At 39.5% G+C, this 21,071-nt stretch overlaps 2 protein-coding genes across 6 annotated transcripts in view; one reads left to right on the top strand and one right to left on the bottom strand.

Annotated features, from left to right (window-relative positions):
• Positions 1-13,293, top strand: part of LOC134211601 (tyrosine-protein kinase receptor torso-like) — a 198,300-nt gene extending 185,007 nt beyond the window's left edge. For all 5 annotated transcript variants that reach the window (XM_062688626.1, XM_062688627.1, XM_062688625.1 and 2 more), the window contains 5 exons: positions 363-1,002; positions 1,059-1,153; positions 12,560-12,817; positions 12,884-13,033; positions 13,096-13,293. In XM_062688626.1, coding sequence (XP_062544610.1) covers positions 363-1,002; positions 1,059-1,153; positions 12,560-12,817; positions 12,884-13,033; positions 13,096-13,147 — 1,195 coding nt within the window. In that variant the 3' untranslated portion in view covers positions 13,148-13,293. The remainder of the gene's footprint in view (positions 1-362; positions 1,003-1,058; positions 1,154-12,559; positions 12,818-12,883; positions 13,034-13,095) is intronic.
• Positions 13,294-13,335: 42 nt separating this feature from the next.
• Positions 13,336-18,374, bottom strand: LOC134211606 (uncharacterized). The gene is made up of 3 exons (XM_062688652.1): positions 18,218-18,374; positions 13,563-13,671; positions 13,336-13,503 (listed from the first exon to the last, which is right to left on the bottom strand). Exons 1-3 carry the CDS (start codon positions 18,357-18,359, stop codon positions 13,476-13,478), a joined length of 279 nt encoding a protein of 92 aa, XP_062544636.1. The 5' UTR covers positions 18,360-18,374; the 3' UTR covers positions 13,336-13,475.
• Positions 18,375-21,071: the final 2,697 nt, after the last annotated feature.

Below are 21,071 nucleotides of genomic sequence, written 5' to 3'. Positions count from 1 at the left end.
TTAGTTTAGTTTACAATGTTTTTATTGTAATTACTACAAGGTTCAATTCAACCAGAGGAAAAATCCTTACTGTCAAAGGCAATTGAAATGTAATAATAATAACTTAAATGTATCATAGCAAATAAGGATGATAGTGTTAATCAAACACGGAACACCTAGTCTAAGAGATAAATGAATGTAATAGATCATTAGCAATTAAAACCAGTCAAAAAAATTCATGCGCATTTGTTATAAGATATACGATTTGTGATACGATTTGAAATCTGAAAAGTGAACAAAAAAAATATTCCATTGAACAAAAACCAGTCACATTACATTTGTACCATAATTAACAATCTTTACTTTATCAATCCTCCCAACAGATGTGAATGGCATAAAGTACTGCGCAACAGGGATCGCACCAATTTCATTGCACAACAGAAGCAACAATCAATGTCCCCAACTGAGGAGAAGAGCGTCGTGTGTCGTTCACCAAGCGTGGAATGCAATAAAAAGCCTGAAAATGTTTTTAATTTCGATGCCCCCTTTTTGCACGACAAAAAATCGTTAGCATATAAAAACATCTCGGAGCATAGCTCACCGGGCCAGGCAGATACCGCACCGGTGACGAAACTAACAGAAAATAAACTATACCGTCTGCTAAATGACAACCTGAATAATGACGGTGGCCTTTGTGTGGAAAGCAAGACGAGTGACCTGAAGGACGATATGCAAATATGTACAAATTCTTGCAAATGCAATGTCGAAATACTTGAGTTGAATGATGACAGAGTGGGAGAGCCATGGACCACGAGGATACCCTGCAGCATCAAGGTTTCCGGTTGTGAGTGTGGTAGCGTGGCCAGCGAAAGTGCAGTAAACGGACAAGACCAACTGTTAAATTTGGTCGTTAATAAATGCTATTATAAGGAGCTGAGTAATGACCAGCGTAACCAGAGTGAGGAATGCATTATTACTAGCAAACAGTTGCTCGAGTTTGCTAAGCAGATAGCCATTGGAATGGTGAGGAATGTTGCTCCGAATAAAATGGATACAAATTGAAACTTATCTCTTTACAGGAGTTCCTAGCCCGCAATAAAGTAGTTCACAGAGATTTGGCAGCAAGGAATGTGCTGGTTTGCTTAAATAAAGTTGTAAAAATTTCGGATTTTGGGTAAGTTTTATAGCAACTACTTCACTGTTTCATTCTCGTTGTACTATATATTGACCTTGTCATTATGCTCTTGAAAAACCAAACCAGAACTGTATGGACACCGATACTGCATTGCTTCACAATGGTAGTGGAATAATTCGGCATTCACTTATACGGGATACGGGTAGCGCTACAATAGATCTAATAGGTAACTGGTCGTAGTGGCACAGCCGAACAGGGAAAAAATATATTGAATCAATTCATATTCAATAATATATGTGTTTCTCCTGCGACGAAATAAAAGTAATCATGTTAGTGAGAGACAGTTTTAGGCTTTTTGGGCAGAAACTGTTCTATAGAATGCCTTTTTATTCATTGTTGGCCTAACATCCCAAGCTGCAACATTGGCGTATCGCACTATACTGTTACTAAGCGAAATTATCATTTTTGCATTGATACTCTTATTCCCAGGGGTGTTCTATCTGAATCTTCAGATCAGGCCGGGAATCAAACCCAGCCATTTTCAGCATCGTCTTGCTTAATAGCCGATTTTTTTTGTTAGACTGAGGAAAGTCTATTAGTCCAAGAACTAAAATGACACGAGGACGAGCGATTAGAAAGTAATAAAGTATCCCAGGTACCAGGATATTCTTCCGCATGTGATCTATCCTTAATGGAACACTGCAAGAACAAGACGAATGTAAGCTTCCGTATTGTGTTATGATAACGTTTAATCCGTTTCATCGACATGGTCTCATCTACTAGTAGCAGAGACTATGCCCAAGAACTTGACGACCCAACCCAGGCCACAGGATATTCTACGATGAATTACATTCCCGCAACTTCGACGTTGTGGCGTTGCAGGAAATCTGCTGGACAGGACAGAAAGTGTGGAAAAGCGGGCATTGTGCGCTACTTTCTACCAAAACTGTAGCGCAACCAACTACGAACCGGCTTCATCATGCTGATGAGATGCGTCAACGTGTGATTGGGTGGCCTCCAATTATCGCCAGGAAATACATGCTGAGAATAAAAGGCCGTTTCTTCAACTGCCCGCACGAAGGGCGACCCGACGACGAGAAAGAAGCATTTTATGCACAGCTCGAGCAGGCATATGATGGATGCCCTCTGCGGGACGTCAAAATCCTTATCAGCGACATGAACGAGAAGGAAATAATAAGACCGATTATCGGACCGGATGTTCTGCATACCGTATCGAATGACAATGGCCAAAAATGTATACACTTCGCAGCCTTCCGCGGAATGGGCGTCCGAAGCGCCTTCTTCCCATGCAAGAATGTCCACAAGGCCAAATAGAGATCACCTAGCTAAGAAACCAAGGTATGATGACGAATGTGATTAGTTTGTGGATGATAGGAAAATGCAGCACAGGCGAAATTGTTGCAATACCACACGAGGACAAACGCCTATATGTCCTGCATTACCAGGAGTCTCGGAAAACGTCCCGCATTTCATTATGAATCTGTAAATTTTGGAGAGTCTATAGAATCCGTAGGATAAGGGATGTCTAGAAAATCTGTAACAGATCCGAATTATCAAAAAAAAAAAGCCCGAACTTGGACATACTAAAGGGTCTTATGAGCTTAAAGAATGAAGGTTTGAATAATTTTGAGAATTTAGACAATCTCATTAAATATTAACTAATCTAAGCATTTCGAAGGATCAACAAAAGTTGTGTTGATTTGTCAGACTCTGGACAACGCAGAAGCTCCCTTTGTTCTGCTGTCCGAAACATTTAGGTACAGAACTGTCTAATCAAAAGATATTTTAGTTACTTCTAGTAACTAAAATATCTTTTGTCTAATCAAATGATTTTTTTATTTCCCCCTAACCCAAAAAGCGACAATCTTTCTCCGTTGTTATAACTCTACACCCAATATTTTTTTTACACGGTTGGTATTCTTTAATTTACCGGTTAATCTGATTTTTCACAGCTTTTCAAATACCACCCGATTTTTCTTTGATTTTTTCATGTGGTTAACTCATAGTTTCAATAACACTAAACGTCTTAATCGACTAAATACCACCCGTGTAAAAAAAAGAACTCGGTGTTTGTTGCGCCGTCAGAATATCTGTTGCAAATAGGTTCCGTTCTAAAATGTTGCAACTCATCAGCGATGGCGAAAATTAATACAGGTTTAATTCCCAGCGCAGTCAATGGATTTTCACCATTCGCGATAATTGAAATCACCAAATTTATTGTGCTATATTTCGCCACCTTTAATTTTAATAATTTGTACTATTTTATATCAAAACATGAGTAATCGCGCTTTATGAATAGTTCTTAAGATTGTTGACTTATATTACCTTATATAAGTTTAAAAGTTTGATCAGTTTTTCGGCTTTTGTTTATTTTGCCCTGTTCTTCAAACGGACAAAAATTGGCTTGGCATCGAGACAACTATTGCAGTTGCATTTTTCATCAGAAATCGAATATTTATAATCAGAACATTTTCAGTACCGTATGGCTATTTCCTAGGTCTTTATGATTAACATAACATAATTAAGTAAAATATTGCGCTAAGGCGTTGAAAAAACAAATGGATTTACCAAGAAGGCGAAATATATCACAGTGACGATGTATAGCAAATCTACCCTATCAGAAAATGAAATCTGGAGCATCCTTAGTTCATATCCGGTATACGTCTGATGGTTGGGGTAAAAATTAACTTAAAAATTGAATATCTTTGTCGTTCCTGAGCCGATTTATATATATATTTTTTAGAAGAACCGGATAGGTTTCTAGATTATGCCAAGTGACTCAAATTAGGATTGCCCACTTGGTTCTGGAGTTATTCTGAATTGTACAGGGGTAGTTTTTTACTGACCCGTAACGCTGGGGGACAGCAGGAACTATGTCCAAGGGCTTGACGATCCATCTCCAGGCCATCTGCGAATTGTGGCGTCTGCCTAGAATGTGGTGAGGTTTGACAGTGGGCCCTGTTAAACCTCTATAAAAAGCTGCATGTATCCGCAAGTATTCTCCGCCAAAGCGACCGTGTGCCGCTCAAAGTGCACAAGCACAAGTTCTGGTGTTAGGTGGGACGCTAAACAGCCCTGACACGACGGCCCTCCTACGAGACAGGAGGTTTGCGCAGGCCCAATAAGCCGCCTTTAAAAACAACCATTACGAACGACATACAAGATAATACGACTCGATACAATCGGCCACGACCTAGGCGATGAATAAAGGATCACGATTGGAAGCTTGGAACATGGAATTGCAAGTCGACAGGCTTCGCAGGTTGCGACAGGATGATCTACGATGAATTACATCCCCGCAACTTCGACGTCTTAGCGCTGCAGGAAATCTGCTGGACAGGACAAAATGTATGGAAAAGCGGGCATCGAGCGGCTACCTTCTACCAAAGCTGTGGCACCACCAACGAGCTGGGAACCGGCTTCATAGTGCTGGGAAAGATGCGCCAATGCATGATTGGGTGGCAGCCAATCAACGCAAGGATGTGCAAGCTGAGGATTAAAGGCCGTTTCTTCAACTATAGCATCAACGTGCACTGCCCACACGAAGGGAGATCCGACAACGAGAAAGAAGCGTTCTAAGCACAGCTGGAGCAGACATACGATGGATGCCCAACGCGGGACGTCAAAATCGTCATCGGTGACATGAACGCTCAGGTAGGAAGGGAGGAAGTGTATAGACCGGTCATCGGACCGGATAGTCTGCATACCGTATCAAACGACAACGACCAACGATGCATAGACTTTGCAGCCTCCCGCGGAATGGTAGTCCGAAGCACTTTCTTCCCCCGCAAGCATATCCACAAGGCCACATGGAAATCACCTAATCAAGTAACGGAAAACGAAATCGACCACGTTCTAATCGACGGTAAATTCTTCTCCAACATCACGAACGTACGCACTTACCGCAGTGCGAATATTGAATCCGACCACTGCAACGAGGTGCAGTATGTCTGCGCTCAAAACTTTCGACGGTGTATAACACACGTCGGAGTTGTCCGCCGCGGCTAAACATTCGGCGGCTACAAGACGGTAGACTAGCCCAAGAATACGCGCAGCAGCTGGAAGTGGCACTCCCAACGGAAGAGCAGCTAGGCGCAGCATCTCTTGAAGATGGCTGGAGAGATATTCGATCCGCCACTGGGAGCACCGCAACCGCTGCACTAGGCACGGTGGCTTCGTATCAGAGAAACGACTGGTATGACGGCGAATGTGAGCAGTTAGTTGAGGAGAAGAATGCAGCATGGGCGAGATTGCCGCAACACCACACGAGAGCGAACGAGGCACGATACAAACTGGCTCGGAAAAGACAAAACTCGATTTTCCGGAGGAAAAAGGACTGGTCCGGAGGAACTGTACCGCGCTAATAACGCACGAAAGTTCTATGAGAAGTTGAACCGTTCACGACATAAACGGGAACCTTCTTACAAACGAGCGTGAGGGGATCCAAAGGTGGCGGCAGCACCTGAATGGCGATATGGCAGACAACGGAGGCGGTATGATAATGAACCTAGGAGCACGCGCGCAGGACATGCGACTTCCGGCTCCGAATCTCCAGGAAATCCAGGAGGAGATCGGCCTGCTGAAAAACAACAAAGCCCCTGGAGTTGACCAACTACCAGGAGAGCTGTTTAAACACGGTGGTGAGGCACTGGCCAGAGCGCTGCACTGGGTGATTACCAAGATTTGGGAGGATGAGGTTCTGCCGCAGGAGTGGATGGAAGGTGTCGTGTGTCCCATCTACAAAAAGGGCGATAAGCTGGATTGTAGCCAGGGCTGACAATAGTCATCGTCATAGCACGAAATGCCATAGTAGCGACGAGGTGCAGTGTCTTCATTGCTACTCCACACATCGTCAATGACGCGCACGACGTTAGCTTTCGTCGTGTAACCAAATCGTCATGACTACATCGAAGAACGAAGACTTCATACCGTTATTCTTCAAACGGCAGCTGCCATGCGAAGATTTTTATTAATTCTTTGTAATAATGAGTTTTAAGTGACGTATGAAAGCGTTATGAATGTTATTGATAATTTATGTTACCAAAGTTCCTACTATTTGTTTATTTGAGAAGCCATTATGTTTTTAACCCGTCCGTCTATAATGACGTACAATTAATTGTATAAAGAAGTGACGACGAAAATCGTCATAACTTTTGGTTGCGCGACTATCGTCGTTGTACGCATGCGGCGCGAAGAAAACGAATGGGTGTTGCGTCGTGCAATGTTATGACGAAGACTATTTTTTTTCGCTTTCTTCATACGACGAGAATGACTATTGTCAGCCCTGATTGTAGCAACTACCACGCAATCACATTGCTGAACGCCGCCAAATTTAATGTCGCCAACTAACACCAATTGCAAGAGAGTTCGTGGGGCAGTACCAGGTGGGATTTATGGGTGAACGCTCTACCACAGAGCAGGTGTTCGCCATACGTCAGGTATTACAGAAATGCCGCGAATACAACGTGCCCACACATCATCTATTTATCGACTTCAAAGCAGCATATGATACAATCGATCAGGATCAACTATGGCAGCTAATGCACGAAAACGGATTTCCGGATAAACTGATACGGTTGATCAAGGTGACGATGGATCGGGTGATGTGCGTAGTTCGAAACGCGCAGAGGGTGACGGCAAGGTGATGGTCTTTCGTGTCTGCTATTCAACATCGCTTTGAAGGGAGTTATACAAAGGGCAGGGATTGACACGAGTGGTGCGATTTTCACGAAGTCCTTCCAGTTATTTGGTTTCGCCGACGACATTGATATCATGGCACGTAACTTTGAGAGGATGGAGGAAGCCTATATCAGACTGCAAAGCGAAGCTAAACGGATTGGACTAGTCATCAACACGTCGAAGACGAGGTACATGATAGGAAGAGGCTCAAGAGAGGTCAATGTAAGCCACCCACCACCCACCATTTTCTATCGGTGGTGACGAAATCGAGGTGGTTGGAGACTTCGTGTACTTGGGCTCACTGGTGACCGCCGATAACGATACCAGCAGAGAAATTCGGAGACGCATAGTGGCTGGAATTCGTATGTACTTTGGACTCTGCAAGACGCTCCGATCGAATAGAGTTCGCCATGGACCGAGCTGAATGGAGAAGACTTTTATGTGCAGCACAGTCCACTCCGGCCTTAGTCTGGTAATAAATAAAAACGCTGGGTAGACACCTTTACGTGGTGTGTTATGGGGTAAGATCCACCACGGTTACATTGCCAGCTACAGGCAAATCCTGACCCAACGAATACCTTCCTCATTATACAACTCCGTGGTATTTATGAGGGTGTCGCTAAGCCGGTGGCCTCTCGTTAAGTAAGTACCACATCAACACTTCCTTCCTCTCCCTAGTTACGGTGAAGATGGGCGTGGCCAAGAGTAGTAATCCTCATGCTTTTATTATTTTTGTTTAAGACTAGAATCAAGGACCACTCCCCTTCTTGATTTCTGATAGCATTCTAGATAAGGATCTCAAAAGTAAAACATGCGTATCACTAGTGTCCAATCTACGAATTACACCTGGGCTATAAGGGATCTTTATCCCGTTATTACCAAATTGGAAAGAAAATTCCAAATATGACTTGCGACACATCGTATGTAATAATTTTGCGATCAGGAGCTCGACCTCCGAGAATTTATATGACCTAAAATACCAAAAAATAATACCAAAAACTTATATGCAGAATACTTGAGGCATAACATGCTTAGGTATGTCAATACCAATTGAATAATAATTGGTTATGCATTTGGTATTGAAATTCATTTTTTAACAGAATATGTTATGGCTCAAGTATTGTTCATATTAGTTTTTGGTATTATTCATTTGGTATTTTACCCCTTATGCAGGGCTAGTTCATAACAGAGTATGGTATCAATCTGGGAGGGAGATCCAGATACTACACACGAAATAACAATAAAATTAAACGTCATGACGCAAGAAAATTATCGACGAGCAAAATATACCAAAGCAAGCGTCACACGGACTGACCAATTTTTGTTTTGCGTGTCATCGATGTTTTCGTTGATTTCATTGAAGCCGGTGCGTGACTTTCTCGAGTTTCAGATAACGTTCCGAGTGCGGGAATTTGAAATATGAAGTGTCTCGTGAAACTCTCTCCCGGAGTATTGAATTAAGAAGTGTCCGGAACATAGTCGTTTTTCGCTTCCCTATGGAGGGAATCACAAAATGCGGCGGATTAAATTCAGTATAAATAAAACACGAATCTCTTGTCAGCATCTATCTCGACCAACTCAACAACCAAAACTCATTCAAAGTCATTTATATAAAATTTAATAATTCTGTAGATATTTCTTCACACTAATTTATTCCTAATCTTCTCTTTTATATATAAAAATGAAATGGTCTGTGTTCGTATCCGCATAACTCGAAAACGGCCGGATGGATTTTTTTCATTTCTTCAGCAGAAACATTCGTTATAGTTTCCGACGGGTTTATATGATACTTCCTAATGGGAACAATACGAGTAAAGTTGAGCAAACCATGAATAACTAAAATTGTGATTCCTATGCGAACTTTACATGGGCAGTTCGAAATGCACATTCTCGCCTACTATGCAGGACAACGTCTGCCGGGTCAACTAGTAGTGATATAAATTTCAATGAATCGTTATCTAAATTCTCGTAAATCAATGCAATATATAGTTTGATATATTTTGAAAAAGCATTTTAAAGATGAACACCGGAACATCTTTACCACTTCGCAATAACGACATGAGCATTCATGAAACGTTATTTCATAAATGATCACCACTACACCTTTATCTCTTTTTGTTCATCGAATCATCGGTATTTTGGCGTTTGTTGATCTCCAGAAGTTTATATTTTTGAGATAAAAATTTATTGAATTAGCTTTTTGGTTATGAAGGGAAGCCTTGTCGTCATGAATTGATGTTTTGGGGTAAGGAAAATAATTCCCCTACATATTGATTATATTTGAATGAAAATTATATGGGATAGAATGTTAATGCAATTTAGCTATTACCAATCAAAACTACATTGTGGTCTAATGATTAAGATCTCTGAGCAAAGGTTCCACAGTATTCTTTCTTCCAGATTCGATTAACGATTAGGCAAATAAATAAATAAATAAATAAATAAAAATCTGCATAAAAGTAAACTCTCGATGTTCCTCTGAAGAACCGAAAATTAAAGTTCTTATCAAAAATTCTGACATATCGATAAAGTAAAACGGTGAAAAATCATATCGTTTTAGCCGTTTTAACCGAGCCGGTGACGAGCGCGGTGTCATCATCATCAATAGACATAGCCCGCTGTTATCATTGAAACGCAGTATGAAAAACAAATTATAGCCCGGGACATCCTGGCTACGATCTGGCGATGGGCTAAACAATAGGATGTCAATAGCCTGGTTTTAACGGTATCGATATTTTGGAAAAAAAAAACTTACAATTTTTGAGTAATTTAAAATTCTTTATGAAACGACATCGATCGCTATCGATGGTTCATAAGAAAACTTTTAAAATTTGATATTAAGAATTTTGAAGAAACTTAAAGAAATGGTTGGCAAGGATTGATTATTCATGTTCGCAAATGTGTTTTTGTTTTCTTTTGCATTTCGAAGTAGCTTGTTTCATAACGGGTGGAAAAAGACGGAAGTTGCAAAGCGAAATCTCTCTTCCATGCTTTCGCCATATATGCCAGATTCGGACGACGAACACTTTACAGATTTTTTCAAATCGTCAAAACCCGACTATTCACGATTAAAATTACGAAAAAAAAATTTACTGTAGCTGCGGATTGGGTTGACTTATGAAGAACGTGAAACGAGCGATGCAGATAATGAATTAATAAGCGATAAGCAAAGGGAATCATTGCAAGAAGATGTATCCTAGACGTCTCCTTTTCTCTTTACAATGGACACCATTTTCAAACAAGTTTCACAGTTCGATTGTATTAGGCATTTTTTGTTCAACAACCGTCGTTTCAAATATAGATTGATTGTGTTCAATATAATTTTCTGCTTTTTATGGTTTTCAAGCAAATTATCAGTATCGATACTCCCCATTTATTAAACATTTTCAGCTAGGTCTGCGGTGACGTTTCATGACAACTAAAGTTAGGTCTGCGCTGACATTCATATTTTTTTAATCTGACTCTCCCTCCCAGGTATCAATAACAGAATTAGGTATTATTGAGCCAATTTCTCCTGCTCGGGTTTCGATCTGCTGATCGCAAAATAATGACATATGATGTGTCGCAAGTCATATTTGGAATTTTCGCAAAAGTGGTCCACCGGGACCTGACTCCGGATGCCCTAGGACCATATCGATGTGGCCAGGTTAAGCCATATCAATTCCTGGAGGACACTTTCGAGCTCTTGATCGCAAAATTATGACGTATAATGTGTCGCAAGTTATATTTGAAATTACCTTCCTAATTTGACCATTACGAGATCCCTTATAGCCGGTTCCGGAAGGGCGAATAATCTGGTTAAAACTGGTTAGAAAAAGTTCCATTACGTGCAGAACATGTCTGATATACATCTCGGAGTTGACCAATCACAGTTTTAGGTAATTTTAACAGCATAGACTTGAGATTCAGTCGGGAATATCCACCAGTAAAAAAACCCCAGTACAATCCGGAATAACTTCGGGACCAATCCCAATTTTGAGTCACTTGTCATAATCTAGAAACTTATCCGCTTCTTCTGAGAAAAATATACAAACCGGTTCAGAAACGCCAGAAATATTCAATTTTCAAATCAATTTTTACCCCTACCGTCAGACGTATACCGGATAAGGGTATCTGCAAACATGTAAACATTTGCAGAACCGCCATCGGGGGTGACATTTGGTCTGGGGGTGAGAATGGGTCATCGCTCTCACCGACACCCTGGAAGTCGGATATCAAAATCGTTCAAAAAGGACTCTTATATTTTAGTTTTCTTGCCCTCAGATACATTCAATCTTCAGTTCTTTTCAGTTCAGGTTCAGTTCTTTTGGACTATGCGTCCAATTTGGGAATCTCGAGCTCGTTCAGTAGCCGCTAGGTTGCGAAGGCCGACGGAGGTCCTTCGTAGCTTAGTTGGTTAAAGCACCAGTCTAGCGTACTGTCATGGGTTCGAGTCCCATCGAAGGAAAAGTGGTTACCTCCAATACATTTTCCAAATCAATATCTTCCACATAACGTACATATTCACATATGAGTTTTCATAACAGGCAATTTAGGCTCAATTTGTGTCGTGTTTTGTTGTTATCGGGCGTGCTCACTGCTGAAAAAATTCACAAAAATTAGAAATAAAACAATTTGCGTACCAATTCTTTGTTTTCGAATGGTATTGATTTGGGTACATGGTATGAATTCAAGGAGCAGTTCCCCTATTTGAATTCGTATCAAGAAACAAATAATACAAAATCAAATATATGGGGGTCCCATAGCGTAGTTGGCTACACGTTCGCCTTACAAGCGGATAGTCATGGGTTCAATTCCCAGCCCCTCCACCAAACCCTCGTCAGTCGCCGAAACCGATACGGTGGCGTTTTGGGGTACGCGCCTTACCGTCACGGCTGCCTGATGACGACTGACAACTTCTTGTTTTTCTCGGAGCCATTCCTCCAACGTTACCCGGATAAATGGCAACCGAACAATGCAACAATCATTGGATACACACAACATGGACAAACGGACAACGACAACAATAATGATTAATGGAAATCTAAAAATAGATTCTGTGCGGATTCTGTACAGCAGAATATCACAGAAGATCTCGGCACAATTAGTGGTTTAATAGCACAACTAACAAAAAAAGCAAGGAATAAAAAAAATCAAATATGATTGCTCAAGCTTCGTTGATTTGCAGGTCATTATCCTGTGTTCGATGCATAAATTCATCCGGAAATTTCAGAGGAATAGGTATTTTCGGAGATTTCAGCAAAAATTTCTTCGGGAATTTTGCTGAATAATTTCTTTGATTAATTCTCTAGCAAAAATTAGTCCGGAATTTGTATGGAAAGTCCTCCTTCAGTTCTTGTGACAAGTTTCTCTATGAGTTCATGCAACAGCCAATTGACATTTTTAGCGCCAATTTATCCGCAATTTTTTCTGCAAGAATTCCTATGTAATTTTTTACTACAATTTCAGCCAGGCAGAATAATCCGTGAAGTGTCTTTTTATTTCGATTTAAATTTGTTTAAATGTATGTTTAGAAATAAGATTAATTCTGTCTGTACGACTTTTAAATCTAAGACTAGTAAATAAATAAATTTCCCCGAATTTTTTGCCAAAAAATGTTCAGTACATACAATTTCCTTTTTGTTCCTATTGCACGTTTTTCATCCACTATATGATAGTCATGAATCGGGAAGGTGTTGACTGCCATAGCAAGTTAAATATTTGAGTGCGTATACGACCCTGAATTGTTTTTTTTTTCTATTACAGCCTAAGTCGAGACATATACCAAGAGAATCTCTATCGCAAAACCGGAACCGGGAAACTTCCTATCAAATGGCTGGCACTGGAATCGCTGACCCATCAAGTGTACACATCACAGAGTGATGTGTGGTCGTACGGAATTCTGCTGTACGAAATTTGCACCCTTGGTGGCAATCCGTACCCTTTGCTGTCCACGAACGATTTAATTATGGAACTCAAACGAGGCTATCGCATGGAAAAACCGGACAGTTGCAGTAAAGAATTGTTTGTATTATGCTTTGGTAACGTTAAGGGTGTTTGAATAATCATTTCATTATTTGTTTCTAAAAGGTATGAGCTAATGTTGTCCTGCTGGAATGCTCTACCAATCGATAGGCCGACGTTCACCAGCATCAACAGCAAACTCGAGGAGCTAATGCAACAAAACATAAAGACGAACAGGGATCTGATAATTCTGGATGCAATCATTGATATTCAAAGGTTTACACGTAAAAAATGTTGTTCCAAAACCTTTTTTTAAACTCTCATTTTTACAATTTCAGTACAAAGGCCACTTCGAGTGAGCATTCTTACTTAAAACCAGTGGAGTATTAGAATGACCTGAGCTGCATGCGAGCAAGACCATGATTTTAAAATCTTTTGAGAACAATCTTATATCTTGGAGAAGAACGAATCCAATAATTATTTTACATAGTGATTATACAAGAAATACATATTTTCGAACATGTCTTCCTTAAAAAGGAACGAGTCATCATTTGACCGTGAAAGTAATTCCTTTCGAGTTATTCTGTTATGGACATCATTATCTGACTTCTGTCATTTTTTTTTATTCAATTCAAACTTACACGCTAGAAATTTCCGAACAAAACAACATTTTTGTGGAAAAGAAGTTATTCTAATGCTTAAAGAATCCAACGTACCTTCATTTATGTTTTGTTAGGCTGGCAGTTCTGTAATGAAAAAAAAAATCGTGAGCCTTTGCGATAACAAAAGTATTATTGAAACACACCTTCCCATGTTGGCGTTTATGTAATGGAATCCAACCACCAGAAGGAACAGGAACACACCCAGAACGTTGCAGAACACGGCCAGCTGGACATCAGAAATCATTTTTGCAGCTGAAATTTTTGTTAATAATAGATCATTAGAGTCAAATATTTATAGAATATTACTTTTACACCATATGGATTTATGTAAATAAAATTAAGCATTGTTTTCTTTGGGCCATCTACATTTTTTTAAATTCTGAGTCACTGCATTGTTTGGCTTTTCTCCTTCTAACGCTTCTGAAAATTTATTGATAATGGCAATTGGATTGTAGTCGACGCTCAGTTTTCTAAAACATGCTTCCACATCTATATAGATTTCGAAAGAGATGCCTACCAATGCATGAACTTGTTTATTTTGTGGCAGGCATAAGAATAGGTACCTGATGATACTCTTTGGGAAGTGTTATCAGAAATTCCTACTCAATAGACCCCTCCGAGTGCACTTGGAGTCAAACTCGGCGCCAGCTTTGAATTGGCAAATTGGTTTTTACTCAAGAGATATGTAAAATAGGACGGGGCAAGATGAGCACCCTAAGAATGCTGCTTAATACCTTCTCAGCAAGCATGCTTTTCTATATTGCAATCCGACAGTTATTTTTAGTTGCATCCCATCTAACAACCAGATTATTATTATTTATTCAGACTAAGGTCGAAGTGGCCTGTGCGGTGTATAGCAGTCTTCTCCTTTCGGCTCGGTCCATGGCTACACGTCGCCACTATATTCGATCGGAGCGTCTTGCGGAGTCCAAAGTACGTACGATTTCCAGTACGTGGCTCACCACCGTGTTTAAATAGCTCTCCTGATAGTAGGTCAACCACAGGGGCTTTGTTGTTCTTCAGCCAGCCAATCTCCTCCTGGATTTCCTGGAGCCGGTAAAATTATGTCCTGCGTGCGTTCTCCCAGGTCCATCACCATACCGCCATCTTCGTCTGCCACATCGCCATTTAGGTGTTCTTCGTAGTGCTGCCGCCACCTTTGGATCACCTCATGCTCGTTCGTAAGAAGGTTCCCGTTTATGTCCTTACACATATCAGTTGCTCCGTCTCTTCACGGTCTCGATCTTCCTGCTGACGCTTTTTCCTTCGGAAAATCGAGTTTTGTCTGTTCCGCGCCTGTTTATATCGTGCCTCGTTCGCCCTCGTACGGTGTTACAGCAATCTCGCCCATGCTGCGTTCTTCTCTTCTAGAAGGTACTTCGGACTACCATTCCGCGGGAGGAAGCGAAGTTTATGCATCGTTGGCCGTTGTCACTCGATACGGTGTGCAGACTATCCGGTCCGATTGCCGGCCTACACATTTCCTCCCTTCCTACCTGTGCGTTCATGACACTGATGACGATTTTGACGTCTCGCAGTGGGCATCCATCGCATGTCTGCTCCAGCTGTGCGTAGAACGCTTCTTTCTCGTCGTCGGGTCTCCCTTCGTGTGGGCAGTGCACGTTGATAATGCTATGGTTGAAGAAACGGCCATTAATCCTCAGTTTCCACATCCTTGCGTTGATTGGCTGCCACCCAATCACACGTTGACGCATCTTACCCAGCACTATGAAGCCGGTTCTCAGCTCGTTGGTGGTGCCACAGCTTTGGTAGAAGGTAGCCGCTTAAAATTGACAGTCCAATAACTAAGGTAAATGATATATTTTGGACAAGCCTGAGCTTCTTCGATCAATTTTAGATAATGTGTAGGATTTTTTTTTATCGAAAGTATGATCATTGCATACTTTTACCTCAACTCTAGCGGCTGATGAGAATTCACAAATCAACTATTATTTATCGTTAAAATTATCTAAAATGTAAAGCTTTCTACCAAAGTGCCTGCTGGACGCCAGTATGCAGGAGAACATGCATTATAGGACTCTTCGTAACATGCACCTGAAACACGTTTAAATTGGTTCAAACGGCAATCTTGAGGTCCTGCGGCCAAAGTTTGATTGTAATTGAGATACTAACATATTCCAATGGCTTAACATGAACTTGAGACGGATGAAAAGGGAGTGACCAAAATGAAGTTATGTTTTTATGCATCAGAAATTTATTGGTCACCCCATGTACAGTACACGGATGAACCATTAATTGCCAACTTTCAGGCTGTTTTCAATGATATCGATAAGATTGCGAAACAATGTTAATTTCTGGTTTAATCTATGTCAGTTAAGCAAATAAATGCATTTAAATGAATGTGGATACGTGTAGGTAAGTCATACCATTGAGATCTGTAGGCGGCCATTTTTAAATAAGGAGAAAATGACTCTGTCCAAAATATATTCATTTTCCATGTCGAAATTATATATTTGATGTCCAAAAAGAAAATATTCCAGTTCACAGTATATCACAGTTTACACCTAGTAAACGTAATTTACTCAAAAATTGGGCATTGGAGACACAAGACTAATCATAGGTTATGTATTTGAATGAACCTAGTGGTTTTTAATTGGTTTATACTATTCAATCTCGATATTTTTTCTAATGAATGTCCTGCGCTCGATTCATTTTTGAACGATGTCTTGTTGGTATTGCTGGGTAGCACCAGCCATTTTTTGACCGGGTGATTTTTTTTTTTGAACTGTCACTTTTAAGTTTAATTCTCTAAATGAGACAGACTTTTAATACACCCAACATCGCACGTTATGCACATTAAGATTTTAAACAGGGCGCAAATAAAATCGAAATGCTACGTTTTGACAGGGCAAGTGAATTGAACAACTCAGTTGAATTCAATTGACTTGCCAAAAGTTGAATATGTTCAACTTTCTTTTCGTTCAAGTAATTGAATTAAGGTGTTTACAGTTAATTACCATTTCTGCATTCGTCTATCATGAGGCTAACACGATGATACTTTTATGCCCAGGGAAGTCGAGACAATTTCTAAATCGAAAATTGCCTAGACCGGCACCGGGAATCGAACCCAGCATGGTCTTGCTTTGTAATTGTATTTTTTATTGGGAACGATAACCGGTTAGTTTAGTTGTAGCCACGTATCTTACCGCACGGCTAAAGAGGGCCTCGAATTATAAAATCTACTTAAAAAATACGACTCATAAAATAACCATTCTATACTGAAATATGAACCATTTCTTTGAAAAGCAGCAAATTCATAATAACTCTAATATTTATCGTTTTGCTAAGCGGATGAATATTTTAACTATTTTTTAGATAGTCAGTCACGATAGTCAGTTTCTTCATATTTACCATTATTGATACCATGTTATTAGGCGATGCGCGGAATTAGGGCAGGTCACGGTACACCAAAAAAAAAGTTTATTCTAATTGTTGAGCGATTTAGTAGTCAGACCTGAATGGAGAATTATCAAAAAAAAATCCCTTACCGTATCTGAATTAAACATTATACATTGCTCACGAGTTAAAAATCAACAGATTAGCGTGAGCGTGGCATATAGAATAAGAATATGAATAACAGATAGAAAACGTTAAAAATATTTATTTAAAAATAATTTCTGTTTCCCGGAAATTGCGGCATTGATTATTTTGTTCTCTTATAAGCAACAAGTTTATATAGACTTATTATACTTCTAAGAGTCTGCCAAACAATGACTTGATGTCCTCAGCGAATGTACGTAATGTACCCCAATAAATATACGATAATCTGATTTTTTATATTTTATAATTGATTTATATTTATATCGCATCCAGCCAAGGAAAAATATTTCGAATTCACGTGTGGATTGTGGAATAGAATATTACCTCAATGATGTTTTTCATCGTAGTTTTTTGTATTTACTAAAGTATATGTTCCTAGCTGACAAATTATAAGCTAAATTAAAAAAGTGTAGGGGAAGACACCCAGAAATCGCCCTCCCCCCAGTTTTCGCCCACCTATTTTAAAACTTTAATTTCTCGAAAACTAGTTCTCGGGTACTTATTCAAAAGGACGTATGTGATTTTGTAAACAAAGATTCAAACGTCTATTTGACCAATCTGATAGCACTACCACGCAAACCATCACCACAGACAGGTAGGGGAAGCTTTCGGCTAGCTGTTGGTGGTGTTGGTTTGCGTGGTAGTGCTATCAGATTGGTCAAATAGACGTTTGAATCTTTGTTTACAAAATCACATACGTCCTTTTGAATAAGTACCCGAGAGTTGTTGGAAACAGTTATAGTTCAGGTTTTTTCATAATTGATTGATGCTTGTATGGAAAAACTTTAACTGTAACTGTTTTCAACAACTAGTTTACGAGAAATTAAAGTTTTAAAATAGGTGGGCAAAAACTGGGGGGAGGGCGATTTCTGGGTGTCTTACCCTATAGCCAAGCTATACGTTTGGAAACCACTGCTTCACATCTCTGTTTTTAGATCATATTATCGGCAAAATCATTCAATGGACAATCGACTGTGTAACATAGCGAAATCAATTTAAAGCGAATATGCAATTACAGGACCGATTTTTATACAAAATCACCAAATGAAAATATATTTTGATAACCACCGTAGTAGGTATTCCATGTTTTAATTTGCTTGGGCCGGTTGATATGGTGGACGATGATTGTACACGTCATGCATGCCTAATATGTTTCACCAATAGACGAACATGCCCAACCCATTTACCATAATGGACTTTTATTATCAATCGAGAAAGGCAAAAACGAAATACTTACTCGGTAGAAAGGATAACCTTTGAAAATATTCTGCAAATTTGGAAAGAGAGTTTAATACGAAATTGCACTGTTGGAGCAGTAAACTGTTGGTGATGAAGCCGTGAATGTGAACAAAACCGAAATGTAAACATGTCAACGTCATCGCAAATATTCAGCTTCGGTTACACAACCATTTTGGCAAAACAAGCACAGTACATCCAGTATTATCCGACCTTTATAGTTTTTCATAATATAAACTTTATTACGTGATAAAGGAAAAAAAAAAGAAAATTGATTACACGGTTAGATGACTTTACCCATTAATGGGTACTATGTTATTGTTGATATTATTCCCACCGTGAAAAATTCACCCATTTTCTTGAAAAAGTGCCACTACCCATTTTAATGAGTAGTGGCGCTTTTTAAAAAAAAATGGGTGAATTTTTCACGGTGGGAATAATATCAACAATAACATAGTACCCATTAATGGGTAAAGTCATCTAACAGTGTATATGAAGTTGTTTTCACCGGTCAACTTCGATTTTAGACTGCAGTGTGACGACTACTTTAGGGGGATTCATAACAGTTTTTTTTTTATGAGGAATCGCACTTTGGCACCGATCCGCACAAGAAAAATTTTGCGCTCAGCAACAGGGTTTTTTGCCTTTCTCATATATAGATGGAATTCCGAAAAGATTCTTGTTAGCATTCTCTTCGCAATCCAGATAGGATTCCCGTCGTCTTCGAACTAGATTAAGTTGTATATATTCCTATGTCATACACCCGCATACCAAATCTGCATGCTACATATTTCATTATTTTCAGCGGCTTCGAAGCACCTCCGAACGCGAAGGGAATCCAGCAAGACATGAGCTACCCTGGGTCTGCGGAACGATACTGGATTCCTGATGTTCTTCAATATGTATCGCTGTTGTATGCGACCTACCGGCTGATGCAATAAGAAAATATATAGAATCATATCTTGAATCGAAAATTCTTTAAAAAATAAATCGTTTAAAGAACTAGACCAAACAATTATTGATGAAAGAAATCCACGATAAGAAAATTCAATGGTATTGAGATTCTCACGTCCGAATGTGTGAGTGGCGATAAAAGGAAAACAAACACTCCTAGATGGTGCTACTCAGCAAAGTTTGGGTAAAAATGAGTATATTTCCATATATTTTTTGACTCCTTCGCAACCATTGTGACGACTCGATCAATTTTGAGGTTATGAACAGAAGGAAAACAAACATGTATTTACACATGCCGAATTGCACATCAGTGTGCGAGCGTTAAACGTCACTCATCTCTATAGAGACCTCTGAATGGTACAAATGCCTTGTACGTCACACTATTTTACATAGCTTAACTTTACATCGCCTCGATTACGTTGAATAATTTTTACATTGACAGAAAATTACATCGTTACTGTTTATTACACAGCAAGCTCTCGGGTACATCGCGCAAGGTAATATTCAACAATCGACGGATTCGATTGGTTGCATCGATTTCGATGTAATATTCAACAACTTTTTTTGCTGTGTACGTTCAATGTCGTTTTCGGTTATTGCTGGGTCGAACCTACACTCCAAATAATCTAAACGTTGTTTCCACCTGAATTTTCAGGTACATTTTACGTGCACACGTTACTGAAAATGCTTCTGAAAATTCAGGTGAAACTTACGTGTCCGGTGAATTCTATCCAAAACTAAGGTAGAACTTACCTGATTTTCACGTAGAATGAAAATTTTATCGAAAAATCAGGTAAAAGTTACGTGAATTTCAGGTGGAAAAAATCTACGTACTTTTTCAGGTGGAAACAACGTGCAGATTTTTTGGGTGTAGTTCTGCCCCGGATCCGCTCTAACAGCTGTCAAAACGTTCGGTTATTCGTTCAGGTTTGATCGCGATCCGACCCCAAATGAATGAGGTTCGCTCTGCCGATTTATCGAGATCGAACCTAGGTTCACCAATACATTCGAACAGAAACTGTAAAAATGAAAATATAAAAGACACGGATGGGTATTTGATTTTAAATCGTTTCTGTTTCATTTATTAAAATTTATCAATTTTGTTGCTTTCTTCTAAGCAGAAATGAAATTCTTAAATTGTTTGATGTCTTCAAGTTTCTCTGATGGTGCATCGGATTCAGATACTGACAAGTATGGAGATCAATTTGTAGTGAACATTGCTACAATAAATTTATGGTAATATTAAAATTATGTAGAAATTTATCGCTCCAGACACTTCACGAATAAACCTATAGATCCCTATGGAACAGGGTTTGATAGCCCTAGGTAATGATATTCCAGTCACTGAAACATGAGTAAAATATCTCGTGAAGCTAGTGTGAATTTCATACTCCATCTCGTTCTGCATAGGTCTATACTTCATTATTTGTTAAATTAAATCTGAAATGTAGAATTTTTGAACCAATATTTGAACCAGTTTACCTTCACATGCGAAAATGTTTGACAGGTTTCCAAACAAGTTGGATTTCTCGATTACTATGATGCTGTTATGAAGTCTGTACACAGCAGCTGTCATGATTGAATTACCCCCTACAAAAATTATGGCTAACGTAAAAAGCTGGATAGCTCCACCCTAGTATAATCGATATAGAACCACACATAAATTAAATAATTGCTAATTCGAGACCACACATAAAGTTTATTTGGATATATTTTATTAGTAGTTCGCGTAGAGAATGGTTATGTGTGCGCTGATATACATCATAAGTTAAATCTATGGATTTTTGCCAATAAATATGTGTGGATTTTTAGTAGCGTAGGTGTCGCAAGCGAGCGACGAGTGTGAAAGGAACAGAAATTGAAATTTTCGCTGTTTTTCTGCCTAACGTCCACCAACGAAC

Source organism: Armigeres subalbatus, chromosome 2, assembly GCF_024139115.2.
Source record: "Armigeres subalbatus isolate Guangzhou_Male chromosome 2, GZ_Asu_2, whole genome shotgun sequence".
Taxonomy (NCBI): Eukaryota; Metazoa; Arthropoda; class Insecta; order Diptera; family Culicidae; genus Armigeres; species Armigeres subalbatus.
This window is presented reverse-complemented; position numbering and strand designations above follow the sequence as displayed.

What these genes read in the sequence shown, in the direction of transcription:
- LOC134211606 (XM_062688652.1), bottom strand. Translation starts at nt 18,359, where the DNA reads ATGACGTTGACATGTTTACATTTCGGTTTTGTTCACATTCACGGCTTC. An exon ending in AAGGTTATCCTTTCTACCGA is followed by an intron (nt 13,672 to 18,217) that starts GTAAGTATTTCG and finishes CAAAAATTTCAG; the next exon opens with CTGCAAAAATGATTTCTGAT. An exon ending in ATAAACGCCAACATGGGAAG is followed by an intron (nt 13,504 to 13,562) that starts GTGTGTTTCAAT and finishes TTTTCATTACAG; the next exon opens with AACTGCCAGCCTAACAAAAC.